We start from the raw sequence: 23208 nt of genomic DNA, 5'->3' as shown, positions 1-23208 counted from the left end.
CGTGCCACCCTGGTTCATGTGACGAGCATATTGTAGGCCATACGTTGTTGGCACTGCGGCGCTTCGTCTATTGCCCCACACAGCTCGTATCTCCTCACCGAGGCAAGATGAAAGCGCGAAGAATGCCAGTACCAAGACTATGAAGCAGAACAACAGTAGCATGATGACGGAGAAAACGTTCATCGTGGCTAGCTGAGGGAGCTTTGATTGGATGTCCAAAYAGCTGGCTGCCACTTCGCAACAGGCATACAATGATGGTGAATATTGCCTGGTGCGGCGTAGAAAATGCCGTGTGAAGTTGAGGACTCAAATTCTGTGAGAGGTGTTGGTGTTGTTAGAAGTACCACTCTGCGCCACAGTAGTAGTTACTTTACCTTGAAAAGCTCGTATTTGAATACGAATGACTCTTCGTCACGAACAAAATAAGTCAGAGACACCCCTCCAAAYGGCATTGATTTGGACAGCACACACACGCCACACGCCACCGTCAAACTGAAGACCCTTCGCTCGTGGACAGTGCTCGCTGGAGCTTTCAGACCAACAAGAATTCCACATACACACCGGGCAATTCGTTACTTCACATTGAGCTCCCGAACCGCGAGCATGGCCACGACCCAGCTGGACGACAAGGCCAAGAGCCTCATCACGACTGCATTTCCACAAGCCAATGAGAGCGATCCAGTGAAGCTCTCGTCTGCCGTATTTCCCAGCGCTGAGGTGAGTGCCCGCTCAAGGTGGTAGTGCATGGCGAAACACTGACGGAAAGCCCAACGACAGTACTCGACCGCCGAGAAGACGGAGATTGAACAATTCCTCGTCACCGCAGCGCACATTGCTTCTCCCACCGAAGACAACGCCAAGACGGCCCAGCGTCTCTCCGCCCTCAACACACACCTTGCGACTCGCACCACGCTGCTCGGACACAAGCCAAGCGTCGCCGACATCGCAATCTACTCCCGCCTGGCGCCTGTCGTCAAGGAATGGAGCGATGAGCAGCGGACAGACGAGACGGGCTACCATCATATTGTGCGGTTCGTGGACTTTGTGGAGAATTCCGAGCTTTTCGGCCTCAAGCTAGACGAGAGTGACAAGGTTGCCATTGACACCAMAAACGTGGTCGCACCGATCAAGCCAATCGATCCCAGAGCTGAAAAGGAGCGCAAGAAGAAGGAGAAGGCTGCGCTGGCGGCTGCCGGTGCAGACAGCGCCGCAGCGGCGGGAGGCACCGTCACATCAGTCGCGAGTGAGGACACGAAAGCTGCTGAGAACTCCAAGCCATCGGCAAAGGACAAGGCCAAGGACGTCGGCGACAAGATCGCAGCTGCAGTCGGTGCCGCTGTTCCGGGCGAGAAGAAGGCTAAGAAGGAGAAGCAGCCGAAACCCCAGAAAGCTGCCGCAGCAGACAAGCCCTTCTCCCCCGCACTCATCGACCTGCGTGTAGGACACATCCTCAAGGCCGAACAGCATCCTAATGCCGACTCACTTTATGTCAGTACCATCGCCGTTGGCGATCCACCTGGCACCGAGAACACATCCGAGTACGAAGGCAAGGTTGTCCGGACTGTTTGCTCTGGTCTCAACGGGCTCGTTCCTTTGGCCGAGATGCAGGGACGCAAGATCGTCGCCGTCTGCAACCTCAAGCCTGTCACCATGCGCGGCATTAAGTCTGCTGCCATGGTTCTCGCTGCATCGCCGAGACTGAAGGAGGGCGAGGTTGACAACCATGCTGGACCGGTTGAGTTGGTCAATCCTCCCGCAGACTCCGAGGCCGGTGACCGCGTCTTCTTCGAGGGCTGGGAGGGAGAGCCAGAGGCCGTACTGAACCCGAAGAAGAAGGTCTGGGACGACTGTCAAGTTGGTTTCACTACGACAGAGGACAAGGTCGTTGGCTTTGAGCCGGCCAAGGTGGACAAGTTGAAGGAGAGCGGCAAGACCGATGTTGCGCTTCTGAAGACGAAGCAGGGCGTTTGCTCGGTGAAGACCCTGACAGGTGCCACTGTGCGATAGGTAATCTCTGCACAAGAGACCCCTGGCTGCACGTCTCCCCCGGACCCCATACCCACTCCCGGAGATCCTGCAGTAGGCCATGACCTGTCGGATTCAGCGTCGAAGAATGCTGCGCAAAGTATGGTTGGGGTTTGCAGAGTCTGATCCGGCTTTTGTCACGCTCACAAGAGTCGCACCAAACATCGGACAAGACATGCTACTTGCACGTCATACCAACATCCGCACGTCGTCAGCAGTAAAGCGTGGAGCCTACATCGGGCAGATCCAGTCGTTCTGGCAGACATTCTGGATGTAGTACATGAATAAAGAGTACCCTAGACGAAATCATGTTCATGGCCCATCAGTTCCCCGTGAATATTTGAGAAAATCACTGGACATCGAACCCCGCGACCAGCGATCACATGCAAAACGTGACCAGTTACCAATTTGGGAAACCTGGGGAAGCTGTTCTTGGCAAACTCTTTAATCCAACGTGCGGGGCATTGCCCTGGCACGGGTACTATCCGGTAATAAGACCTGGACTACTAAGATGCAACACCCCAACTCCGACAGGCTCACTTGATCCCTGCATCGTTTGCATACACTGTCGTTAATATGTCCACCAAAGCATCAACAACGGTAACGGCAAGTCCCAAATCGAACACCGGAGTGCAGAAGCGTCGGTCACGCCGCGTTTGCCAGCACTGTCATACAAGAAAGCTGCGTTGCAATCTCCAAGATTCCGGTACAATGCTGAAGTCAAGAAAGCCTGTGATGAGGTCCGAAGCATGTCGCCTCGGGCTGTGCTCAGTTTTCATGCACATTAACATTTTAGGAAACACGACTAATACTTTCATGTTCATTCAGGGAYACCATGTGCCAACTGTGCGGTTTACGGTGTTGTGTGTGTGCTGAGGAAGCGGAAGAATCAAAGGTTTGTATAAAACTCTCGAGATGTAGACTGGTCTGTTAACATCATCAGGGCGAATTCTATTGCTGGGTTGGAAGAGTCATCACGGAGAAACGCTTCGATCCTGTACAACCTCGAGGACAGTACCATGCCTCGGGAATCACCAGTGGCACCTCTTCAATTACAAACCAATGACAAGGAATCGCCGATGACCCCTTCTATGATAGACAACGGCCACATAGAAACCCCGTCGACTGTTCAGTCTGCGGAGTCCTGGAATCCACCCGGTGAAACACATCCATCAACCGATCTATCGCCTCAGATGTGGTGGGATCCAACCCAGCAGGACCCAGGAGTAGCCATGAGCGCCATGTATGGCTTCGATCATCTCAGTGCATTGGAAGATATATTCGCTTATACAGGCGCGACGCTTCCACCAGAACCTTCCGTGACCCTACAGACCGCATATGGCCAGCAGATTCCTAACCTTGTATCGCAAGCCTCACCCGCCAACACATATTACGATCGTGTTATGGATCTTTCATCTACAGAGGCTTTTGGCATTCCACAGGCCGACGAGGAGTATCTTCGTAGTCAAGGGTGTTTCCAGCTCCCTCCCACTCAGGTTTTCCGAGAAATGATGCTACTTTATTTCCGAATAGTGCATCCCAACCTTCCAGTTATCATTGAAGATGAATTCTGGGCATTGTGGGCGAGTGGGAGCTTTAGTTTAGGAGATTGTTCGTTACTTGTCGTTCGAGCAATGATTTTCACAACTTGTAGCGTAAGTCATTGACTGGCGTGGACAGCAAAACGTTTTTCCCTGACAGCCAAAAACAGCTCGTTGGAGAAGAAACACTGGCAGCACTTGGCTTCCGCAGTAAGCGGGATGCAACCGCTGCGTATTATCGAATGGCCAAGGTCAGCACAAGCACGAAACATATCACATGCATGTATTGATGAATAGCAGCTACTTTTTGACTTCGGAATTGAGCGCGATGCAGTCGCCAACGCTCGAGCGTGCTTATTGCTGAGCTATCAAACGCCCAGTGACAACAAGTTCCGCATCAATAGCTTATGGCTAACCCATGCGATTCGTTTCGCTCGTATCGCGAAAGCAGATTCCTATCACCGCTTCCGTGAGGACGAACCTGGCAAGTCAAAGATCCTGAAAAGGCTATGGTGGGCGGTTTTGTTCCGGGATCGGATTATCTCTATAGGCGTACGCCGCTCTCTTCAAGTGGAAATTGACCCGAGCTGGGAAACGTTGGACAACACCCCAAAGCTTCAAGAGCAGCATCTGTTACAAGCGGACGACTTCTCGACGGRGCTTGGCCAGAGCCCTGTACATGGATTGGATACACAATTGAGGATCGTGGAGATGATCAACTGCACATGTCGGCTGGTTTATTGCCTTTCGAAACCTTTGAAAGTCCTGTACAGCTATGAAGGTATGTTCTTTGTAGAGATTCCGCCGCACTAGCAGTACTGATCGGAATGTCTAAAGGTCTTGAGGATCGGCTCGATGTAGCCTCCCGCTCCCTTCGATCTACCATTATTGACATTCAAACGTCCATCTTGTCCCTTCGCACCTGGCATGATGAAACGATCTCGAAATTCCCATTTCCTTTGAGCCTGGATGACCTCGATGAGGTTAGGGAGGCCGTTTCTGTGTACGGAAATATGATCTTTTGCTACTACGCAGCGTGTCTCTTTGCGCTCAGCACCTACCTGCTTCTGATCTACGAGATGATTCCGGCCTCGCGAGTCTTCTTTGAGGAAGACCTAGTCGAGGAGTGCGAAGAATCGCTCGAGATCTCGAACTCGGAAATAGCGCGCAGGATGCAAGAGCTGGTCCAGGTGCGACTCGTCAAATACATCCCGATCAGCGCGGCGCCCATTATTGGACCACCATTGGTTCTGCAAGCGATCAACGTCGCGGCGAGTAGAGGAACGCGGCTCGAAGCCGTAGAAGGTCGGAAACTGGACGTCTTCACACGCACGTTACAAAGTCTCCAAGAGAGATTCGACGGCAGCGACTTTTGTGCGGAGCTCATGCAGAACATTATTGGCTTTGCCAGAGATGATGAGGCATTGACGCAATCTATGACTACCTGGCGGAATAATGGTCATAGTGGAAGCGCGCCGATTAAGAAGGGAGAAATCAGAGTTGGTTGGAACAACCTGGTGCATCAAAAGCCAAGACTCTTTTTGAGATTGATGATGCATTTGGACCATGCGGTTTGTACGTCAGATCGAAGGGCAAGAGGCATTAACCCGGCTTGTCTCGTGGTTTCGCTGCGAGTCTCTCCCACGCAAGAGAAGGCCGAGGCAATAGCCAGCTTTGCATGTATTGCAACACGCATCGCCCTCGAGACAAGCTGGCGTTACCCCTCCTGCCTGATCATACCGCCACTGAAACATCTGCTGATACCTTCTGCCCGTTTTTATAGGTACTGGAGGGCCGCCGCAGGAGAAGGATTTTCCGACAGAGTTGAGGAGAAGTACAATGTGAATAGTAACATGAGCTCCAAAACGCTGGTGGTTCATACTATTGGCAAACACCAGATTAACCATCTGAGCTTGCTTATCACCGTCTATCTCCTCGCTCAAGTGAACCAGCAGACTCACGTACTGCTAGATATGGCATCAATTGTTGGCATCAGACGTTCCAACATCTCTTCCACAGACGCGCCCAAACAGCTTCTCGACCAAAGTGARTCCGAGATATCTAACTGCAGTCCCTCGGCCACAGAAGTCGAGTATCGAAAGTTCCATGAGGTATTCACTACCACCAAACCACCTGATACCAACGTGCTAGCGACACTGATGGAAGCTCATATCGAGTACTGTCGGGAAACAGGTTTGGAGATGGTAGCGGCGGAACAGTGGTTGGACATGGTCGATGAAGCAACGGATGTACACCAGCCAGCCAGGATATTTATTCATGCAAAGCGCAGTCATTCTCAACCAACGTCGGCATGTTGCAAGATTTTGGGAGAGTGGGGGTATGATTCGCACCACCGATGATAGTGATGCTCAAAGTCGATATGAACGTTACTTTTGGATCCCTCTACAGATATCATCTGACATGCTCGGGCTTGAAGAATGGGCTAGGAAGGATGCAGTGTTGTGATTCGATCTTGTATGACTTGTTATCACGWTGCACTCTATCGCAAGGCCTTGGATGACTTGATGGCGTGCTTGTCCTGCCTTTGCAACAAGTGATTGTAGTGGGAGAAGCCTCGTTGGATGCAGTTCCCAAGCTCCTTTTTGACCTTTTCTGATTTTTTCTATGTCTGGAATCTGTTTGTTAACACGACTACTGTGAACGGCAAGTAGAATCGCTCGAGAGTATTGAACTGGAAGGATGGCCTCACACGTGACATCTGATAGGGCTGCTAGGGCTCATGCGGGCTGTGTAGTGGGACGCCTTGGTACACTTGAGATGAACCTTCATAGGCGACTGCGCCTTGCCTGGTAGGATCATACTGCAGATTTACGGTGGCTCATCACCCAATCAAGGCCGCACTTTGGGCCAGCGACGCACATGACCCATCGCTGCAAATCAACACGCGGAGTACTAAAGACAATGGTGTTTGTCTTCATGGAAAGGATACAATCCTCACAATGAACTCAACACAATCATACCAACCACTCAAAGCTTTTGAGGTGACCAAATCTGGCACTTTTACCACTCGCCATCTTCAACTTCGTCAAAATGGCGAGACGATCCTGTGGATCAACACTCATTCCGGTTTCATGCAACCTACCCAGATCAATCTGCAAATGCAATCACAAAACGGTCCCACCGTTGCGGCGGTAAGGCTGAAGAGGATGAGTTCAGGCTGCCGAGTCATGCTTGGCAGCCCGGACGGCACCGATAGAGAGCAGTGGCAGGATGTAGAAAGCCAAAGCTTGTCGGGCAAGCGGTACGGATTCCAGTATCAGGGTACGAGCTTCGCGTGGAAGAGGTGAGTTCCTTCTCATGAGCCATGGCGAAGAATCGTAAGATGCCAACCGAGTGGTAGGACGCATAAGAAAGAATTCGGGGCGTCCGGGTGGGGGAGAGGAGGCTTCAAGTTCGTGCAAGCCAGCAAGCCTGATGAGATCCTGGCGGTATACATCACCGACCGGAAGTGGTTCAACAACACGGATATTGCCAGAATCGAATTCATGACGGAGCTGGGACGGGAGGTTGAGCTGATGGCGCTCGCTGCTATGCTTGGAATCGCCGAGCATATACGCCGAGCGAATCGTGCCAGCTCGGGTGGAGGTGGAGGCGGAGGCGGAGGATGTTAGCAGGTCGATGACAACGATCGCTTGTGAAAGATAATTCAGTGGTAATGGAGGTAATAATAAGAAAGATGGAGACGAATGCCAGGTTCAAGGTGACTAGGTATACTGTGATTCCATCTTACAAGGCAAAATGTGACTAAGCATTGTCTTCACTTTTCCGTGACTGCGGTCCAAGCAACTCATCGTCCATGCAGCATCACTCGCGTCAACTTTGATCTCTCTCTCTCCAATACAACCTCTACCTTCTCCTCCTCCCGCAAGCCACACATCATGCGGCTCACAGCAGAGCTGATCAAGGATTCGCTGTCATACAACAATCCGCTCGGCGAGCGCGAACTCGATCTTCGAGGTACGATGCATCCCAAAAGAACAGATACTGCCACATGATCGGGAGAGCTAGTTGATACAAAAAGGCGTGCTTCAGGCCACAAAATCCCCGCGATTGAGAACTTGGGTGGCGCAAAGGTGAGATGTATTGGGAATGGCTAGCGATACAATGTGCTAATATGTATGCTCTTCCAGGACCAAGAGTGCCTCGACCTCACCGATAACAACATCGCACAACTCAGCAACTTCCCTATTTCGCCACGCTTGCAAACGCTTCTTTGCGCGCAGAACCGCATCGCCACACTCGCCGAAAACCTACCCAGGAGCCTGCCGAATCTGCACACGCTTGTGCTTACGCAGAACAATGTCGCCGAGCTCGCCGATCTGGACGTGTTGAAGGGATTTGCGAAGTTGACATATGTCACGTTGATGGGAAACCCAGTCGCCAGCAAGGAGGTCAGTCATGGTCGAGCATACAACGATGTCCACCGCATCTGATGCATTTTATAGAACTACCGTTATTGGATCCTGTCCCGTAACCAGAACGTTCGTTTCCTTGACTTCCAGAAAGTCAAGGATGCGGAGCGAAAACAGGCCAAGGAGGTGTTTGGCACTCCCGAGGAGCCGACGGAGCTGGCCAAGTCAATCTTGGCTACGAGATCGAGCACATCTGCGTTCGCAACAGGACAGTCTGCCACTAATGGAGGCAAGGCGAAGAACCTCAAGGCCACAGAAGAGGAGAGAAAGCGCTTCCAGGTGCTCGTGCAAAAGGCCAAGTCGCTGGCAGAGATCCAGAAGCTGGAGAAGCTGTTCAACGAGGGTAGACTGCCGCCAGGATTGATGGATGGCGACAGCATGGACGAGACATGAACGTCTAGCAATGGACACAGCTTTTTGACACGTCCAGACTGGATCTAGCCGCATAGCTGGAAGCCTGCGTGTGGCAATGCCCGCTACGATCGTTGCTCTCTCGAGATGCGAACAGATTATCACCAGCACGAGCGAGGGTCACACAAAGATTGAGCGAATCTCTATACCGGCGTTGTTACAGCGCTGCAACCATCCCGCGGAGTGGTTACGAAGAGTGACAAGGTAGCCAGCACATCGCCATAGCCGCAGCGTTGCAGAAACTGATAAATCTTGTTTCTGCAGATCGTTCCTTCCTTATGCAGAAGCTCCACTGCCTCTATACTTCTATTATGATATTCCAGAGTTACTCGCTAAAGGCGCATACGACGACCGTGTTGTACAATCTCTCGCCGACTTTTGCTTCTCATCACTGCAACCCACCATCCTTGCGGTCGCTGAATCCCAAGCTCAGCCCGAGTCCTTTCCCGAGAACGTCTCTTYCCTCCTCGYCCTCCAGCCCGGAATCCTCACTTCTCTTGCCCAGCATCGCCAACTCGAGAGGCTCGCCTCGTGGTTGAATCATGGTCGTGGGTCTTGGCCTTAGGTTTCCCGAGATCTTCCTGCCATGTGCTCGGACCCTCTCCATTCTGCCCGTCCTTCCCGGCGAAACTTCTTGCACTGGCGACGGCATCGCATCTAGAGAGCTGTGCTTCTGCGCTGGCGTGGAGGGCGGAGATCTTGGCTGGGTGAATTCTTCATAGGTAGGTGGTGGACCAGGCGGAGGTCTTTCAGCAAAGTTCCCACTGGGAGATGATCGCAGGGGAGAAAGATGGCTCCACATTCGTTGGGCGTCGCTGGTGGCTTTTTCACGGATCAGACGTTCTCTGAGGGGCATGTTCAGCTTCCGATCTCATTTATAAGGTAGGATCGAGAAGAAGAAACGTACTGGGATTGTGTCAGGCCTGGGATGTTGATCTCCTCGCGGCGAAAGTTTGTTGGGTTGCTCTGTCGTTGGGTCAGCTTGGTGTGGATCTTATGCATTGAGATGAGGAACCCCGTACAATGACCAGAGGCCTTTCTTGCTGATTTTGTTCTGCGTCATCCCATCCTGTACAGCAGAGGAACATTTCCCGGAAACAGGCTTGGATTTTCTTTCCAATTGCCATTGTTGCGGTGTTTGTGTTTGGTGCGTTACGGAAGAGATGGGCGGTTGTCTGAATGGAGACTGTTTCGAGACACTCTTGAGACGCTGGCTATTGAGGTTCTTTGAATGGTTGGCTTGGATGCTTCTGCTGTGAGACTCCGAACCGTTGAGATGGGTTCTTTGTTCTCGATGGCAAAGTGCGTGACAGGCCGTGGTCCGGTCGAAATTCTTCCTTTTACAAGTGGATTGCTGATGAAGGAATGTGAAATAGCAACGATGAATGGGATGACAGGCAGGCCAATCTRTGACTGAAAGACAATAGGAGCTTTTTGAGGTCTTCGCACAGTAAAGACGAAATGATGACAACAGCAATAAGCAAGAAGAACGAGAAGATGAAGTAGTAGTAATATGTCGACGAGTATGCACTCACTACCCATGCACAGTCCAGCGAGGCCATCAAGGAGATTGGCTGGGTAACGTACACGAACGACGTGCCATGCGAGGGCGAAGTCAGCCAAGATGAAGCCTCGTTACATTCTTTCGCCCAAGGGAAGGCGATTGGAATGCTGTACGTGGTGAGCTGGTTGATCCTGCTCACGGAAGGACGCATTGGGTATCCCTTCGAACATCGGAAGCTGAAGCATTGTTCGAGAAGGAATTCGTTGCAGATAGAGAGGGAGGAGGCGTCGTGCTTGTCGTTCCTTCCTGATATTGGAAAGCTCGTCAGCGGAAGGAGCATGTGACATTGAACTTGCCGACACCTCTTTGGACTAATCGTTTGCTATTCCACCACGTCTTGTTCGCGTGTACGCGTATCAAAAGTATGCTCGTTCTCTTCTCTAAATTGTGGTCAATCTCCCCCGCGGTTCGTGCTACATGCCTCCTTGCCTCACGCTCACGTTCGCGTTTCGCCCTGCGTCGATCAACGACCCAAGGGAGTGGGTTTGTACTCCACGAGAGGCATCAGAGCTATGAGGACGTCATTCCCCTGGGAATGCGTCGTACTTCTGGGTATAAAGATGTGCAGGGCCGACTGCACGTTGCTCTGGGAATGGCCTTGAAATGTCGGACTTCATGCCATCTGTTTCGTTGACACTTCTTGTGCATGAGCACATTCGTCGATCTCGTCAGATAATGCACACGCTTTTGCGTTCTCCGCCTACAATCCAGAGCAGACTGTCCGAAGCACCAACAAGCCATTTGTCGTTATCGGTCCACCTGACCACCAAACCAACTCTTCGATACGTATCAATCCTATCAGCGACGGGCTCCAAAGCCAGACCTACCCAGACAAACCAACTCGTGTCATTTTTCGTGACTGGTTTCACATCGATCAACAAGCAGGTCACACCGTGACAACGTACTTCGTTCTCAGARAGCAGTGGCACATCACTGAAGAACCAACAAAGTCCTACTCGCTGTCCCTCGCTTGCATAGAGCTGAAGCGCACTGCGACGGATATCTGGACCGCGTGCGCTATACAGCCAACTTCGCATTCCAGCGACTGTACTGACATCAGGTGCGTCAGGCAGATCTTTCAGGTCCGATGCTCTCGCAATGTATCCATCGCGAACCATTCCAGACAGATGCAACTCGCCGCCAGAAACCTGCCCGAACTTGTCCTGACCCACAAGCTGGACTTTTGCGCTCAGGAAGTTGGTGGGCCAAAGAGCATTACCTGTAAAGTCCTTAGCACGCCAAGTCACAGCGTATCGACAGGATGCCCAAGACCACGTTGGTGGATCGAATGWGGGCTCAATCGCAGGCAGATCTCTTGTGAAGTATGGTTCCGTGCATGACCAGCACAGTCCTCTCATTAGGTCTCCTTTCCAAAGTCCTGCAAGATAGTCATCTTTACTATACTCTTGAAAGCGAGTAGCAATACCAGAGATCGCGGCGAGCCTATCATCTTCCTTTGTCAGCTTACAGCGAGTGTAGTCTGACACAATACTGTAGTATTCGTTGTATCCATCCTTTACCGGAAGATCAATATCAGCTTCCCGTAACCACGGCGCTCTGATGGAGAACTGAAGAACATCCGATTCGGATGAGAAGCGGCGCGGTATGGGAGGATGAATTTCTTCAAATCGTTGTGAGGTCAGACACTCAAAGTACATCTGCTTACTGCCACAGTATAGAGTCCTGGGTGACAAAAGTCTTTCCTGGTGCACCCAACCTCGCTTACGCAGTACAGGCGGGCGCTCGGTTCCCAGGAAAGGCTTGTCSCCGATTTCGTCACGTATAGCTTTGAGATGTAGACAAGACCCGTCCTTCCGTGGCAATGAAAAGCTGCACGAAGGTCCGGATGGCGGACTTCTTTCTTTCCAGAACCCTGCGTGGGCGTCCGAGGCACTCTCTGCTGCGATTGTGAGGCTAGCATTCTGGAAGGTCGAAGCCATCTTTGAGCATTCTTTCTGCCAGTCTTGCTCGTCGTTCTGGATGATGCAGAGGCTATCTATCCAGAGATAGCGGAAGTTGAGCTTGATGCTGAGTCGGGCGGCGTCTTGAAAGTTACGCGCGAGAGACTCGAAGGGGATGTTTTGAAGATGACTCGACATCGTCTCGATTGTTGTTAGCACTTTCGGGGGATTTAATCCCCAACAATGACTAAGGGCAACATATAGACCGGTGGCAGGCCCGGGAAGATCTTCTGTTTGTATAAGCCTGACCCGATATCCCGTGCCAGTTTCATCGAATCCTACCTCCAGAACGCGCGTGGGCAGGATACTCTGCTTGTCACCTCCACAGTCTTCATGCTCACTCAGACAAGCAACGAGCCATGATTTCGCCAAGTCAGCTGAGGGCCATTGTGATACATCACGTCCGATCAACTGGGGATTTACAGCGCTCTGTTGCGATATCCTCAGCCATGGTGGATTTCCTTTGAAGTGGTTTGAGTTTCTCTGGTCCTCTTTATCAAACATGTAGTAGCCAAAACGCATTGCGCCACGAGGCGATAGCTMCTTTATCTTCAATGGCAATGGGTCAGTGTAGAATCTGAGACGCTCCCATCTTGCCTCGCTTGGAACGGCAGAGTCCGGCCAGGAGTATTTCGATTCGACTGACGAGTCGCTATGCTCTGGGACATTCATGTCTCGTAGAATGGTCATCACAATCTTGCAAACGCCACATCCTGCTTGCGTCGATGCTCGAAGTGACGGCACGTTTGGATGATGGAGGGCCCAGACAGGTTCATAATCGGCTGGCTTGGTGCTCTTTTCCAGCTGGGAGATGATGTCCTCGAATGCTGTGGCGCATTGGTTGCATATCCAATCGGTGCTCGTGATTCCGGACTTCRTCCTGGAAAGAGGCAGCTCAYTGCTTAATGGCAATTGCTTGGGTTCTGGAAGAGACTCCATCGAGAGTGTGAATATGAGGAATGTAGTCAAGGAAAGTACGTTGAGTTGGGATCAGGCTGGGTGCCTACCTGAAAAATTGGCGAGCTGRGGGGATGCCTCTGCTGATCAAGCCACGAACGCCATGGCTGGGGTGCTCTCGAGGAGATGGACATCAGCTCACGGCCAGTGTAAGGTATTCAACGTATTCACTGCCCATGAGCCAGGCCAGGCCGTCCAATAACGAAATGGATTGTGCACGTTTCCGGCCCGACTTTGCGGTGTTTTGGCGGCACTCAGATATCCATCTTGATCCGGCTCTGGACGATGGGCCAGTATCCGACACAATGAGAGTGGGGAAGTAGAAGGTACCTAAGTGGTGTTGTCTTCGGATCCTTGAAGCGCTGACCCGACACACGAGTTCCGTGTCGGCCGCGCCGCTGCGGAACATCGAGCAAAAAGCTAGCTTTTGCAAACGTTCGACAAACTTGGTGCTATTACTAATCGTGAGATTCTCCGGTGAATATCGTGGTTGAGGAATTGCTCATCACCATTACGGTCTGCCAACAAGCGGCAGCCAAAACATCAGCGTATGGTGTTGGAGCCAAAAGAAAATGGCAAAAAAGAAGCTGTAATCCAGGAATTTAACCTGGTAATTGCAGTATACCAATTGATTTGGGGTAGTTGCATCAGCCGTGAATCGAACTGCAGTTGTTGTTAGAAAGGGTCTAATAATCGACTGTCGAGTTCACGTACCACGGGGCTAATCGATCATGCACATGGCAACGATTAATTTTACCACTAAACCACTGAAGCTTATTTTGAAGTGAATGAACCACTTTTGGATGGTGCCGGACTCCGCGGCAACGTTTATGAAGCTTWGCACACATCCAATGCTTGACAGTAGAAACGCTCCGAGCATGCCTTTGCATGTCTTCCCATGGGAGGGAAAAGCAAAGCTGGAAATGATGCGCTCTGACCCTCAGGGGCAAAGGTTCTAGCGGCTGTTCCAACCAAGGGCTGCTCATCCATGTTTGATGAGCTGGTGGAGAAAGATTGCGCAGTTCAATAATACACATCCCAAAGCAAGTGTGTAGAGCATTGCGAATATCTTGTTGTTATTATTCTAGCGGACCATACGACCTGGGGAGGGTGAAGTCCAAAAATAGCCGCTCATCTCGATCGGCACACGCTAGGATCTCCAAGCGCTTGTGTCCCCCTCCACCTGCCAATCGAGCTCCAACTTCCTTGTCAACACGCGCCGCAGTTCGGTTGTCGCGAGCGAGCTTTGCATTTGGACTGGGGCTTGTACTGCCGTGGACTTTTGTCGAGTGTTGTGACGCGGCCGGCACCCCCCCACGCCTCTGCAGCTCAGCCCAGCCCAGCTCATCTCATCTCGTCCGACCCGGATATGAGTGCCTCGTCTCGCCCGCGCCCTGACGATGACCATGACCGCACCGACCGTCCCGCCGCCTCGACGCGATCCGACGTCCGGATCCCACCGCCAGAGTCATCTGCGAGCAACAGCCAGGCTTTTGCCCAAAATGCCGCCCTTCCACCTTCCGTCGACACGTCCATTGCGCTGCCGCACAGAAGCAYCGCACACGTCTCGCCAGCCAGCGCCGGACTCACACTAAAGACCGACGTCGACGGACAAGCCGTTGCAGGTGGATCGCGATACAACGAGACGCCCACCATCTCCTACGGTTCCGATCTGCCAATAGACTCGACTGCGTCTCATACCTCCAGCCACTTGCCCGCCATGGAGTCCTCCCTGCGTTCCAACATGTCCATGTCGAGCTTGACATCCTCGCTCAGTGCCGGATCCAATCCTGCCCTGCCATCTCCGTTCCTCGCGGCGATGCCCGATCTCACTCCGCTGCCCTCGCCGGTGGTGGGCTCCGACACAGTCTGGCGTCGACGCCAGACTCGAGCTTCAGTCAGTTCGCGTGAGGAGAGTGACTCTACGTACCTCAGCAAGCCGCATTCCCTGCCCACCTCTCCAGAGTCGCCTTCCAAAAGAAAGAAGGCGTACGGCAGTCTAATGCACGAAGCGGCAGTCGCGAATGCTGCAAGTATGGCTGGGGCACAGGATTTGGCGAAATCTGGCTCTCATTCGCGGAACCGCAGCATTTCCGACTTTGTTCCAGAGCAGTTGCACAATGTACGGCCACGACATGTCACCCTTGGCCAAGCGGATACGACCAGTCTGGAGAATCCAGAATACCACATGCAGCGAGAGGCATACCTTGCAACACAGCGAGGGCTTACCGCAACGGCACCGCCGACTTTGGAAAAACCCAAGCAGCTACCCACTCCTCCTGCAAGTACCTACAGTGTTTCGGCAAACGACGAAACGGATGAAGAATTGCCGCATCTAGAGGATGGCACGCCCTCTGACTTTCTTGTCATACATTGTGGAATTCATAACAAGCGTCGCAAGTTCAGGCAGCTGCGACAACTCGGTCAGGGCACCTTCTCCACCGTGATGTTGGCGACTCGAGAGCACATCACTGCACATCCTACACCCGAGATAGAGGCGCATCTAGATCCGCACAAGTTGGTCGCTGTCAAGATTCTAGAGCATGGACCGGCGGGAGGCGCCGACGAAGAACGTATCGAAACGAGCCTGAGACGTGAAGTGGAGATGCTCAAGAGCATATCCCACCCGTCATTGGTCCAACTCAAGGCCTGCGAGCATCAAGCCTCACGCACATTGTTGGTCCTCTCATACTGCCCTGGTGGCGATCTCTTCGACTTTGCAAGTCAGAAGCGTGCACTTTTGACTCCACCGCTCATTCAGAGGATGTTTGCAGAACTCGTCAGTGCTGTGAGATATCTGCATTCGTCCGGAATTGTCCACAGGGACATTAAACTTGAGAACGTCCTTGTCAACATGTCCGGATCTGCACTACAAAACTTAGAGGACCCGACCACGCACGCCAAGCCGATCGTGACCCTCACAGATCTCGGTCTGAGCAGGCGGATACCTGAGCCACCGGAATCTCCTCTTCTAACGACACGCTGCGGAAGTGAAGACTACGCGGCGCCCGAGATCCTCCTGGGACAGCCTTACGACGGACGCCTCACAGATGCATGGGCACTAGGTGTTCTTCTCTACGCACTTCTTGAAGGTCGATTACCGTTTGATGCACCTCCTGGGAAACCGGAGCGCAGTAGAAATACTCATCGCATTGCACGCTGTGACTGGATTTGGTGTCGACTTGGAGATGAGGATGGCGATTGGAGTCCCACACGTGGTAAAGACTTTGAGGGTGCTCAGCATTGTGTCGAAGGTCTGCTCAAGAAAGTCCGCATGGGAAGGAAGCCTTTGGAGGAGATTGAGAAGCTGCCGTGGGTGCAAAATGGTATCAAGGTACCTGGAGGTCTGCAGGCGGACGAGGATCAGGAACTAGATTGATTGTGGCGTTTTCGGAGGATGAAAAGTCTCGCTGACCTTGCGAGGTATGATTTGAATGGTGGCGAAGATTGCGTTGGGGTGTTCTGGGATTGGCGTGCTTTGCTTGTAAGAGATACCCGAGAAGAGTGAGTGTATATGAGTTGAAGTTTGGAGCATAATGTGTCTCGCAATCGCAGCCTTCTGGCTGCGCATGATGTAAGTCAGTGGGATTGTTGGACTGGGCTGACGTACTGCATATTGCAGCATAGCGTTCGCTCACTTGAGCGTCGTCGCGAGTCTACGGTATGGTGAGACTTTGCCACGCGAAGCAAAGTCCCGAACTTGCATATCTTGCGAACACGTCAACGATGTACTACGCTGCTCTGGATGCCTACTGAAGGATGGGCGTGAGACATACTGGCTTGATACATGTCCCTCCTTCTCGAGAAGTGCTGAGTCTTCACATTGACGCGAGTGGCTGGAACCAGTCACTCACTCGCCTTCGAAGTGGTCGAAATTTTTAGATGGGAAGGAGCTCGGCATTTTCGTTCCACTGCGGGTCTCCTATCCATACAGGCGTCAGATGGTATACATGATCATTTTCCGTGCTCGTTAGACGACGTAGGCAAGGAGAAATGAGTTTATGGATTCTGAAGTGAATGACATGCACAGATAGGTCACATTGATTGTGATCTGACACATTGAACAATACCTTGCATCATCTCAAGCTGTCTGGGTACGACAAATCCATTATTATTCGCTCTCTCTTGTCCTGTTTCCATGCCACAGACGGGGAGTGTCTTCTTTGGCAAGTCAGTGCAGCAAATTTGTTCTGTTATCACCAGACGAAACTATGTGATCTGGAAGTTTCTACCGAAATTCCTTGTATCATCGTAGCCATTGCTCCTTCAGACCAAGTCAACGTACTTTATGAGGTTTTCTGGCCGATGGATCCATCTTAGTGCCGGGATACATGGAGGTTGCGCTACCCCAACCCTAACCCTCGGCGCCACACCAGCAAAGCAGCCCTGGAAGGTGGACTTGGATGCTCATATCCTGCTGAACATAGCCAGAGATGTAAGCTTGTTGCATCTATTATGTAGAGACCGGCAGTCTCTGTTCTCCGCTCCCCTGTCCCTTGTTAATTGGCTACGTGGGCCACTCGACAAAGTATCCGCTCAATTGTACGACCGACTGAACCTGTCCTTCACAGCAGCCATTGGACTCTCCATCATCTCAAAAGTGTTAGTCCACCTTCTTCTCAGCCCACTACTATCCACCACAACCACATTATCCGGAGCAGCCTCATAGTAGAAATGTCCTTCATCATTGTTTAACTTCCAGCTCACACGATACTGCTCTCCTGAGGGACCACATCCACAAGATCCCGCCAGTTTGTCGCTTGGAGGGCTATTGACTGCCAACGAGAAGAGGTTCATTGGCTCGCTGAAGTCCGTGTACCACTCCTTGTGTACAAGAAAATATGCCAGAATCATGAAGTTCATGAGGAACACAGCGAACAACACGAGGTGGAAGGCCATCTGATAGTCCCGGTTGCCTCCAGATATGTACTTCTGTGCACGGACGGAGGCGTTAAAGTACTGATATTGGCCGGTTCCGATGATAGGGAGRGTGTAGTTCCACGGCTGCGCCACGAATGGCGTGTCGGTGATTGACTGGATCAACGTGCAACCGGATAGAACGGCCAGCGCTTCGGCCATGGACGGTAGGGCAACGTTGTACTCCTCCTTCGTGGCGATCATCTGCGTGAGCACTCGAGCATTGGATGCATTGCCGTCGGTCAGACCAGCACTCAGTGAAAGGCCTATTGATGTCAGCATTGTTCTATACGCGAATGTGAGGAAGCGATACTTTTCGCCCAGCTTCCGGCAATATTAGCCCAGTCTGGATTGAACGTGTTGTTGCCTATCCAGCTTGTGCTGGAACTCTTCCAGTACTGGAGCGGATCTGCATCATTCTCACACATCGCTTCCATCGTGGCTCCGTTGCTAGATGCGTTATAGTGTGTCGAGCAATTCGAGGAAAGTCCTGCTTGTAGTTGACACAGCGCGTAGTTGTTGCCGCCATCTGCGGTCGTAGGGCTACTACTGTAATCCAGCGRACCGCCTTTCCCAAGGATGTAGATTGTTCTGCGTCCCCAGGTTCCGACACCAGTAGTATCGTTGACTAGGGTGTTGTAGTCGGCAGGAAGTTTTGGGAACACTGGCGGAAATCGACTGACACCCTTGTCGGGTCCCCATTGGAATATATCGTCGAATTCGGTCCCATTGAGGTACKGGTCCGCATACCCATAGTTTCTTGGCCAGCCTGCACCAGTAGTGTAATTCCAGCCATCTGCCTGTCCATCCCAGAGACCGTAAACAAAAGGCTTCAGATCCAGCCGGTTCAACGTCAGACAGATCACATTGACGATCGGGGACGGTACAGACGCGCGGATATTTATCTGAGCACCATCCAAGTCATCGGGTTGTATCAACTTATTGATTGGATCCATTGCTGCTTGTATGACGCCGACATGGGGCATCGCCATCGTAACCTCATTCACCCAGCGTGTGCCATTGTGTGTCGTTATGTTTTGCTTGTTGATCCATGGCGCCATAATGGTAGTGTTGTCTTGGTGAAGCGCATAGCCCATCGGTCGCAAGTTGATATCTGAACTGCCAGAGCCGTTGTGTACTATGTCGCTCCAAGTCCCAAGCCTAGACACCCGAGAATGTCAGTTCTTCGCCTGACAAACAGTCGCGAGATCCAAGCAGGACTAACCAGGTGCGGTAGTTGTGATATGCCATTGCAGCATGCTCGATCTCACTACAAGCCGTTGCTCGTGCCTTGTCGTCGTCGTCGCTGTCATATGCGGGTGTTATTGGTGTTTTGCAGCCGCTGGATATATATAACGGATTCGCCCACTGGCTCTTGACCAGCCCTCCGAGGGTCTCAGACTTCCACGGAGAGAACTTCAGCTGTGGCTGAACAAGTGCTGTGGCCTGAGTGCACGCCGACGGTCAACAGATGTACAGGATCACGCTCATCAGAACGACTTACAGCGGATGTGTAGAGAATCGCAGCAAGCGTCGCCAGGAGAGAGATCAATCCCAGCACGGAGATCGCAGCGTACCGCACACTTTCATAGTTGGTGAGCATACTCCCCGGGGCAATAATCCAATTTCTCATTGACATCTCCGCGAGCGTAACGCCACGCGCATTTTCAAGTTTGAAAGCCCTTCGTGCCAGAGCCTGCCCAACAAAAGCGACAACGACTGTGACGAAGGACAGTTCGATCAATTTGGCGAACATTGACGTGAGGRAAGCAGCCATCGGAGGCTTCAGACGTCCTCCTGGTGGTAGACTGCTTCTGTGCAAAGCAATTCCCAGAAATATGCCCGAGAAACTGCTAGAAAAAACGGCCAGGATGAGGATGGTGACTGGTACCCAACTGCTGAATCGTGGTCGCTTCACACCTTTTGTGCTTTGGCAATGGTGATGTGGCTCGAAGTCGTCGTAGCGAGAGCGTATCGAAAGTAAGCCAGCATCCGATCGTGCGTACGTGGAAGGCGGAATCGTGGATTGCAACGAGGTTCTGGACTCCTTTTTCATCGTTTTGGATGCCGCATAAGAGGTATCCAGATTGCCAAAAGACTCGTCGAATTGTGTACTCCCAGACATGMTTCCTGTATAAGGGGTTGAAATCGTGGAACCCTGCCCTCCAATGCCAATGCCAATGCMAATCCGGGTTGGTGTGGTTGGAGAAGGCAAGATGGATTGCGTACTAATACGGTCTGGCTCCGCTCCAGGAGACATTGCGATGCCCAGTCCATGATTCCCGGGTATTGGAGCCTCCTCCGTCATGGAATCTGTTATGTCGCGGGCGATGATGTCTTCAGTAAATGAGACGGATGCTACGCGTGCGTAGCCTGGCCTGTGTCTAGCAGCAACGTTTTGGGCAGTCGAATCAGGAGAAGTGGCCGGGTGTCTCGATGGCCTATGGTGCTTCGGGAGACTCGAAGATGACATGGTTTGCTAAATTGTAGCACGAATGACAAAGAGTCCGCGGATGGTGATCCGCAATCTGCGAGTACCCGTCGGGATCGGTGCGGGCATGTAGTCGGTCGGGAAGGCACGAATGTGTTCAGGTATAGATTTTTGTCGCACGATGGAACAGAAAGGGAGAAAGTKAGCGGGAGGAAGTCGTTCAAGACATGTGGAAGTGAAAGGAATGTCCGTAAGGCTGCGGCTGAGGCTGCGGCGGACTCGCCTTCGATGTAGAACAGTCCCGTATGTCGGGTCCTAACTTACATGTACATGCACTGTCCCTATTAACAGCTCCTCCCGCATCGTGGCGTCGCCTACTGCAGTCGTGAATCAGCTCACTCGCCCGACCGCAATAATGGCAGCGATGACGGGAGCAAGAGAAGAGATAAAGGATATTAGGCGAGCTGTGCTCAAGTATTTGGCCCTTAGCGCTAGTACGTAATTGGTATAGTTATTCGTATTATTATTAGCTGTTTATTAGGATTTACGCTAACTATAGAATTCACCTATTAGAAATTTTTATTTTTATTATATACTTCTTAAGTTTCTAAGAACCGTAACGTCTATATAGAATAAGATTCTAATAAATAAACTTAGCACTATTATTAATATAGTAGACTCTTTATTCTTAGAACTTAGCCTTAATACTACTAACTAATATATTCTATAGTAGTAAGCTATTAAGACGCTAAGTAGTATTTCTTTCTAATAGTATTAAAATAGGTCTATAACTACTAACTAATATCTTCTAGTAAAGTTAATAGTTAAAAGGCTATAATACTTAATTTATAAGTTAATCTCTTAGAATTTAGTCTTTAAAGCTAATCGCTATTTTAATATTATACTATTTATTAACTAAGGGCTAAGCTTTATAATAGAGGTTAGCGCTATTAWGTAGACTATAGTTTTACTTTCGAAGTAGATAGAAGTCTTTAGTAGTATTAGAACTAATAGTGCTTTTAGTCTTATTAATTTATTAAACGCTTAGTCTTAGAATAGGCGTAATATAACTAAATATTAATTTTTACTATTATATCTATTACTAATAATAGGTCTTTATCTTTAGCTATTAGTTTTTAGAACTTAGTAATAGTCTTAGTTATTAAATAGGTCTAATACTTCTAACTAATACTATATACGGCTTATAATAGTAAAAAGTTAGATATTATAGTCTAAGTTAAGAAGCTATATTATTTTCTTTTAATAATAGATCTTCGTCTTTAAATCTTAGTATCTATAAGACTAGAACTTAATTTTAGAATACGCGTAATACTAATAACTAATATATTCTATAATAGTATATATTTTAGATATAGTAGAGCATCTTAATATATTAAGCTTAACTATATAGTCCTAGAACCTAGCGTTTAAATAGGTCTAACACTATTTACTAATACGTTACGTAAGATTAATTAGTTAAGATCCTATTTTAGATTTTAGAACTTAAACTTAGCTTTAAAATATATCTAGTACTTCTTACTACTACTAGTAATATATTCTATAGTAGCGAGTTATTTAATAGAATACTAAGGCACTTCTTTCTAAGTCTACTAATAGATCTTAGTCCTTAATACTTTAAATACGCCTATTACGGGCGAGCAGCGTATATATAGGAACTTAGATAAGGTTTTAATTAAATAAGTTCGATAGGAAAGAGAATTATCCTCCGCGGATTCCGAAGTAAAGTACGCGGATACTAAGCGTTCTATATAGGCTACGCCTATACTTCTAGCTACTATAGAACAAGTAGCTTAATTCGTAGAAAAGATTAAGGAAATTACTACCTTATCTTAAAGCTAGTATAGCGGATTTCGTATAGAAATAAGAGGAAGCCGTAAATAAGTTATATAAACTAGTACTAGTCTATAAGGTCGGCGATAAAGTCTAGCTTAACTTAAGGAACTACGGTACTAACCGGCCGAAGAGGAGTCTAGTAGAGAGATATATAAAATATACTATCTCTAAAGTATTATCGCTAGTATTCTTTAGGTTAACGAGGCTCTTTAAGAATATCTACCCCGTATTCTACTCGGATAAGCTAAGGCTAGCGAGTAGCGACCTTCTACTTAAGTAGGAGTCCGATAATAAATAGCCGGACCTAGTACTATTTAAGACTTACGACGAGTAGGAGGTAGAGCAAATTCTCTATATAAGGAATAAACCTCGAAATAAAGGAAAGGGGAGGGAAGTACTAATAAAATAGGCTAGATACTACGAGCTTATATAAGAACCCTTAGAAAACTTATCGGATACTACGGCTCTAGATCTTTTTAAGACTTAATACGGTAATATAGTAGAAAATAACGGCCTTAAGGAAAAATAAAGGAAAGTAAGGACTAAACGCCGGACTTAAAAAGGGATACTACGAGGATAAAAGGTAGAGTATAGGATTACTAGAGTTTAGAGCGATTTAGAGGACTTTAGCCGTTATTTAACGGCTTTTAGAGAATAGGTTACGAATATAAGCGTTATAAGATTATTTTTAGGACTTTTTATTAGAGATTATAGAACTTATAAGAAACCGACGAAAAAGAGACGGGAACCGACGTTTTATAATAGTAATATTTTATTTCTTAGATATACTAGAAGAGATTTATAGATTTTAAGGTTATTCTTATAGAGCCTAACTAAAATACTATTTACTTAAGCTAAGAACGGCGCTTTCCTAGCTATAAAGTAGGAACTAAACTACTAAGACTACTATAGTTAGCGATAGAGAAGTAGCGGAAAATAGGGTAAACTTATATAAGAGAGGCTTATATAGCCTTAGTATTAATAGTAATATTTAGAGTATTATATATATAACTAAAATTCGGTTAGCGACGAAAAAGAGCTAGAGAGCGGAGAACTTATAAAGGAAGTAGTATCTAGAGTTTTAGAATCTCTAAAGGCTTAATAACCTTAATAG

General features: G+C 49.7%; 8 protein-coding genes; 5 read left to right on the top strand and 3 right to left on the bottom strand.

The window, feature by feature from the left end:
- Nucleotides 1-603: 603 nt before the first annotated feature.
- Nucleotides 604-2007, top strand: RCC_11329 (related to multisynthetase complex auxiliary component p43; the record flags this gene model as incomplete). XM_023776550.1 has 2 exons in its annotated part: nucleotides 604-717; nucleotides 778-2007. The coding sequence occupies 2 exons, from the start codon at nucleotides 604-606 to the stop codon at nucleotides 2005-2007; spliced, it is 1344 nt and encodes a 447-aa protein (XP_023632318.1).
- A 1037-nt stretch (nucleotides 2008-3044) lies between these two features.
- Nucleotides 3045-5411, top strand: RCC_11328 (uncharacterized protein; the record flags this gene model as incomplete). XM_023776549.1 has 5 exons in its annotated part: nucleotides 3045-3680; nucleotides 3737-3817; nucleotides 3867-4347; nucleotides 4404-5141; nucleotides 5350-5411. 5 exons carry the CDS (start codon nucleotides 3045-3047, stop codon nucleotides 5409-5411), a joined length of 1998 nt encoding a protein of 665 aa, XP_023632317.1.
- Nucleotides 5412-6526: 1115 nt separating this feature from the next.
- On the top strand, nucleotides 6527-7198 carry RCC_11327 (uncharacterized protein; the record flags this gene model as incomplete). XM_023776548.1 has 2 exons in its annotated part: nucleotides 6527-6870; nucleotides 6928-7198. The coding sequence occupies 2 exons, from the start codon at nucleotides 6527-6529 to the stop codon at nucleotides 7196-7198; spliced, it is 615 nt and encodes a 204-aa protein (XP_023632316.1).
- A 267-nt stretch (nucleotides 7199-7465) lies between these two features.
- RCC_11326 (probable U2 small nuclear ribonucleoprotein A') lies at nucleotides 7466-8392 on the top strand (the record flags this gene model as incomplete). XM_023776547.1 has 4 exons in its annotated part: nucleotides 7466-7544; nucleotides 7620-7660; nucleotides 7718-7978; nucleotides 8033-8392. 4 exons carry the CDS (start codon nucleotides 7466-7468, stop codon nucleotides 8390-8392), a joined length of 741 nt encoding a protein of 246 aa, XP_023632315.1.
- Nucleotides 8393-8798: 406 nt separating this feature from the next.
- RCC_11325 (uncharacterized protein) lies at nucleotides 8799-9537 on the bottom strand (the record flags this gene model as incomplete). XM_023776546.1 has 3 exons in its annotated part: nucleotides 8799-9255; nucleotides 9318-9376; nucleotides 9433-9537. The coding sequence occupies 3 exons, from the start codon at nucleotides 9535-9537 to the stop codon at nucleotides 8799-8801; spliced, it is 621 nt and encodes a 206-aa protein (XP_023632314.1).
- A 1105-nt stretch (nucleotides 9538-10642) lies between these two features.
- Nucleotides 10643-12874, bottom strand: RCC_11324 (uncharacterized protein; the record flags this gene model as incomplete). Its single annotated transcript, XM_023776545.1, has 1 exon — nucleotides 10643-12874. The coding sequence occupies one exon, from the start codon at nucleotides 12872-12874 to the stop codon at nucleotides 10643-10645; it is 2232 nt and encodes a 743-aa protein (XP_023632313.1).
- A 1387-nt stretch (nucleotides 12875-14261) lies between these two features.
- RCC_11323 (related to protein kinase) lies at nucleotides 14262-16271 on the top strand (the record flags this gene model as incomplete). The annotated part of the gene is made up of 1 exon (XM_023776544.1): nucleotides 14262-16271. One exon carries the CDS (start codon nucleotides 14262-14264, stop codon nucleotides 16269-16271), a length of 2010 nt encoding a protein of 669 aa, XP_023632312.1.
- Nucleotides 16272-17428: 1157 nt separating this feature from the next.
- On the bottom strand, nucleotides 17429-20282 carry RCC_11322 (uncharacterized protein; the record flags this gene model as incomplete). XM_023776543.1 has 4 exons in its annotated part: nucleotides 17429-18075; nucleotides 18123-18970; nucleotides 19035-19255; nucleotides 19314-20282. 4 exons carry the CDS (start codon nucleotides 20280-20282, stop codon nucleotides 17429-17431), a joined length of 2685 nt encoding a protein of 894 aa, XP_023632311.1.
- Between the last annotated feature and the right edge of the window lie 2926 nt (nucleotides 20283-23208).

The sequence above is a fragment of the Ramularia collo-cygni genome (genome assembly GCF_900074925.1).
Source record: "Ramularia collo-cygni strain URUG2 genome assembly, contig: RCC_scaffold29, whole genome shotgun sequence".
NCBI lineage: Eukaryota > Fungi > Ascomycota > Dothideomycetes > Mycosphaerellales > Mycosphaerellaceae > Ramularia > Ramularia collo-cygni.
This window is presented reverse-complemented; position numbering and strand designations above follow the sequence as displayed.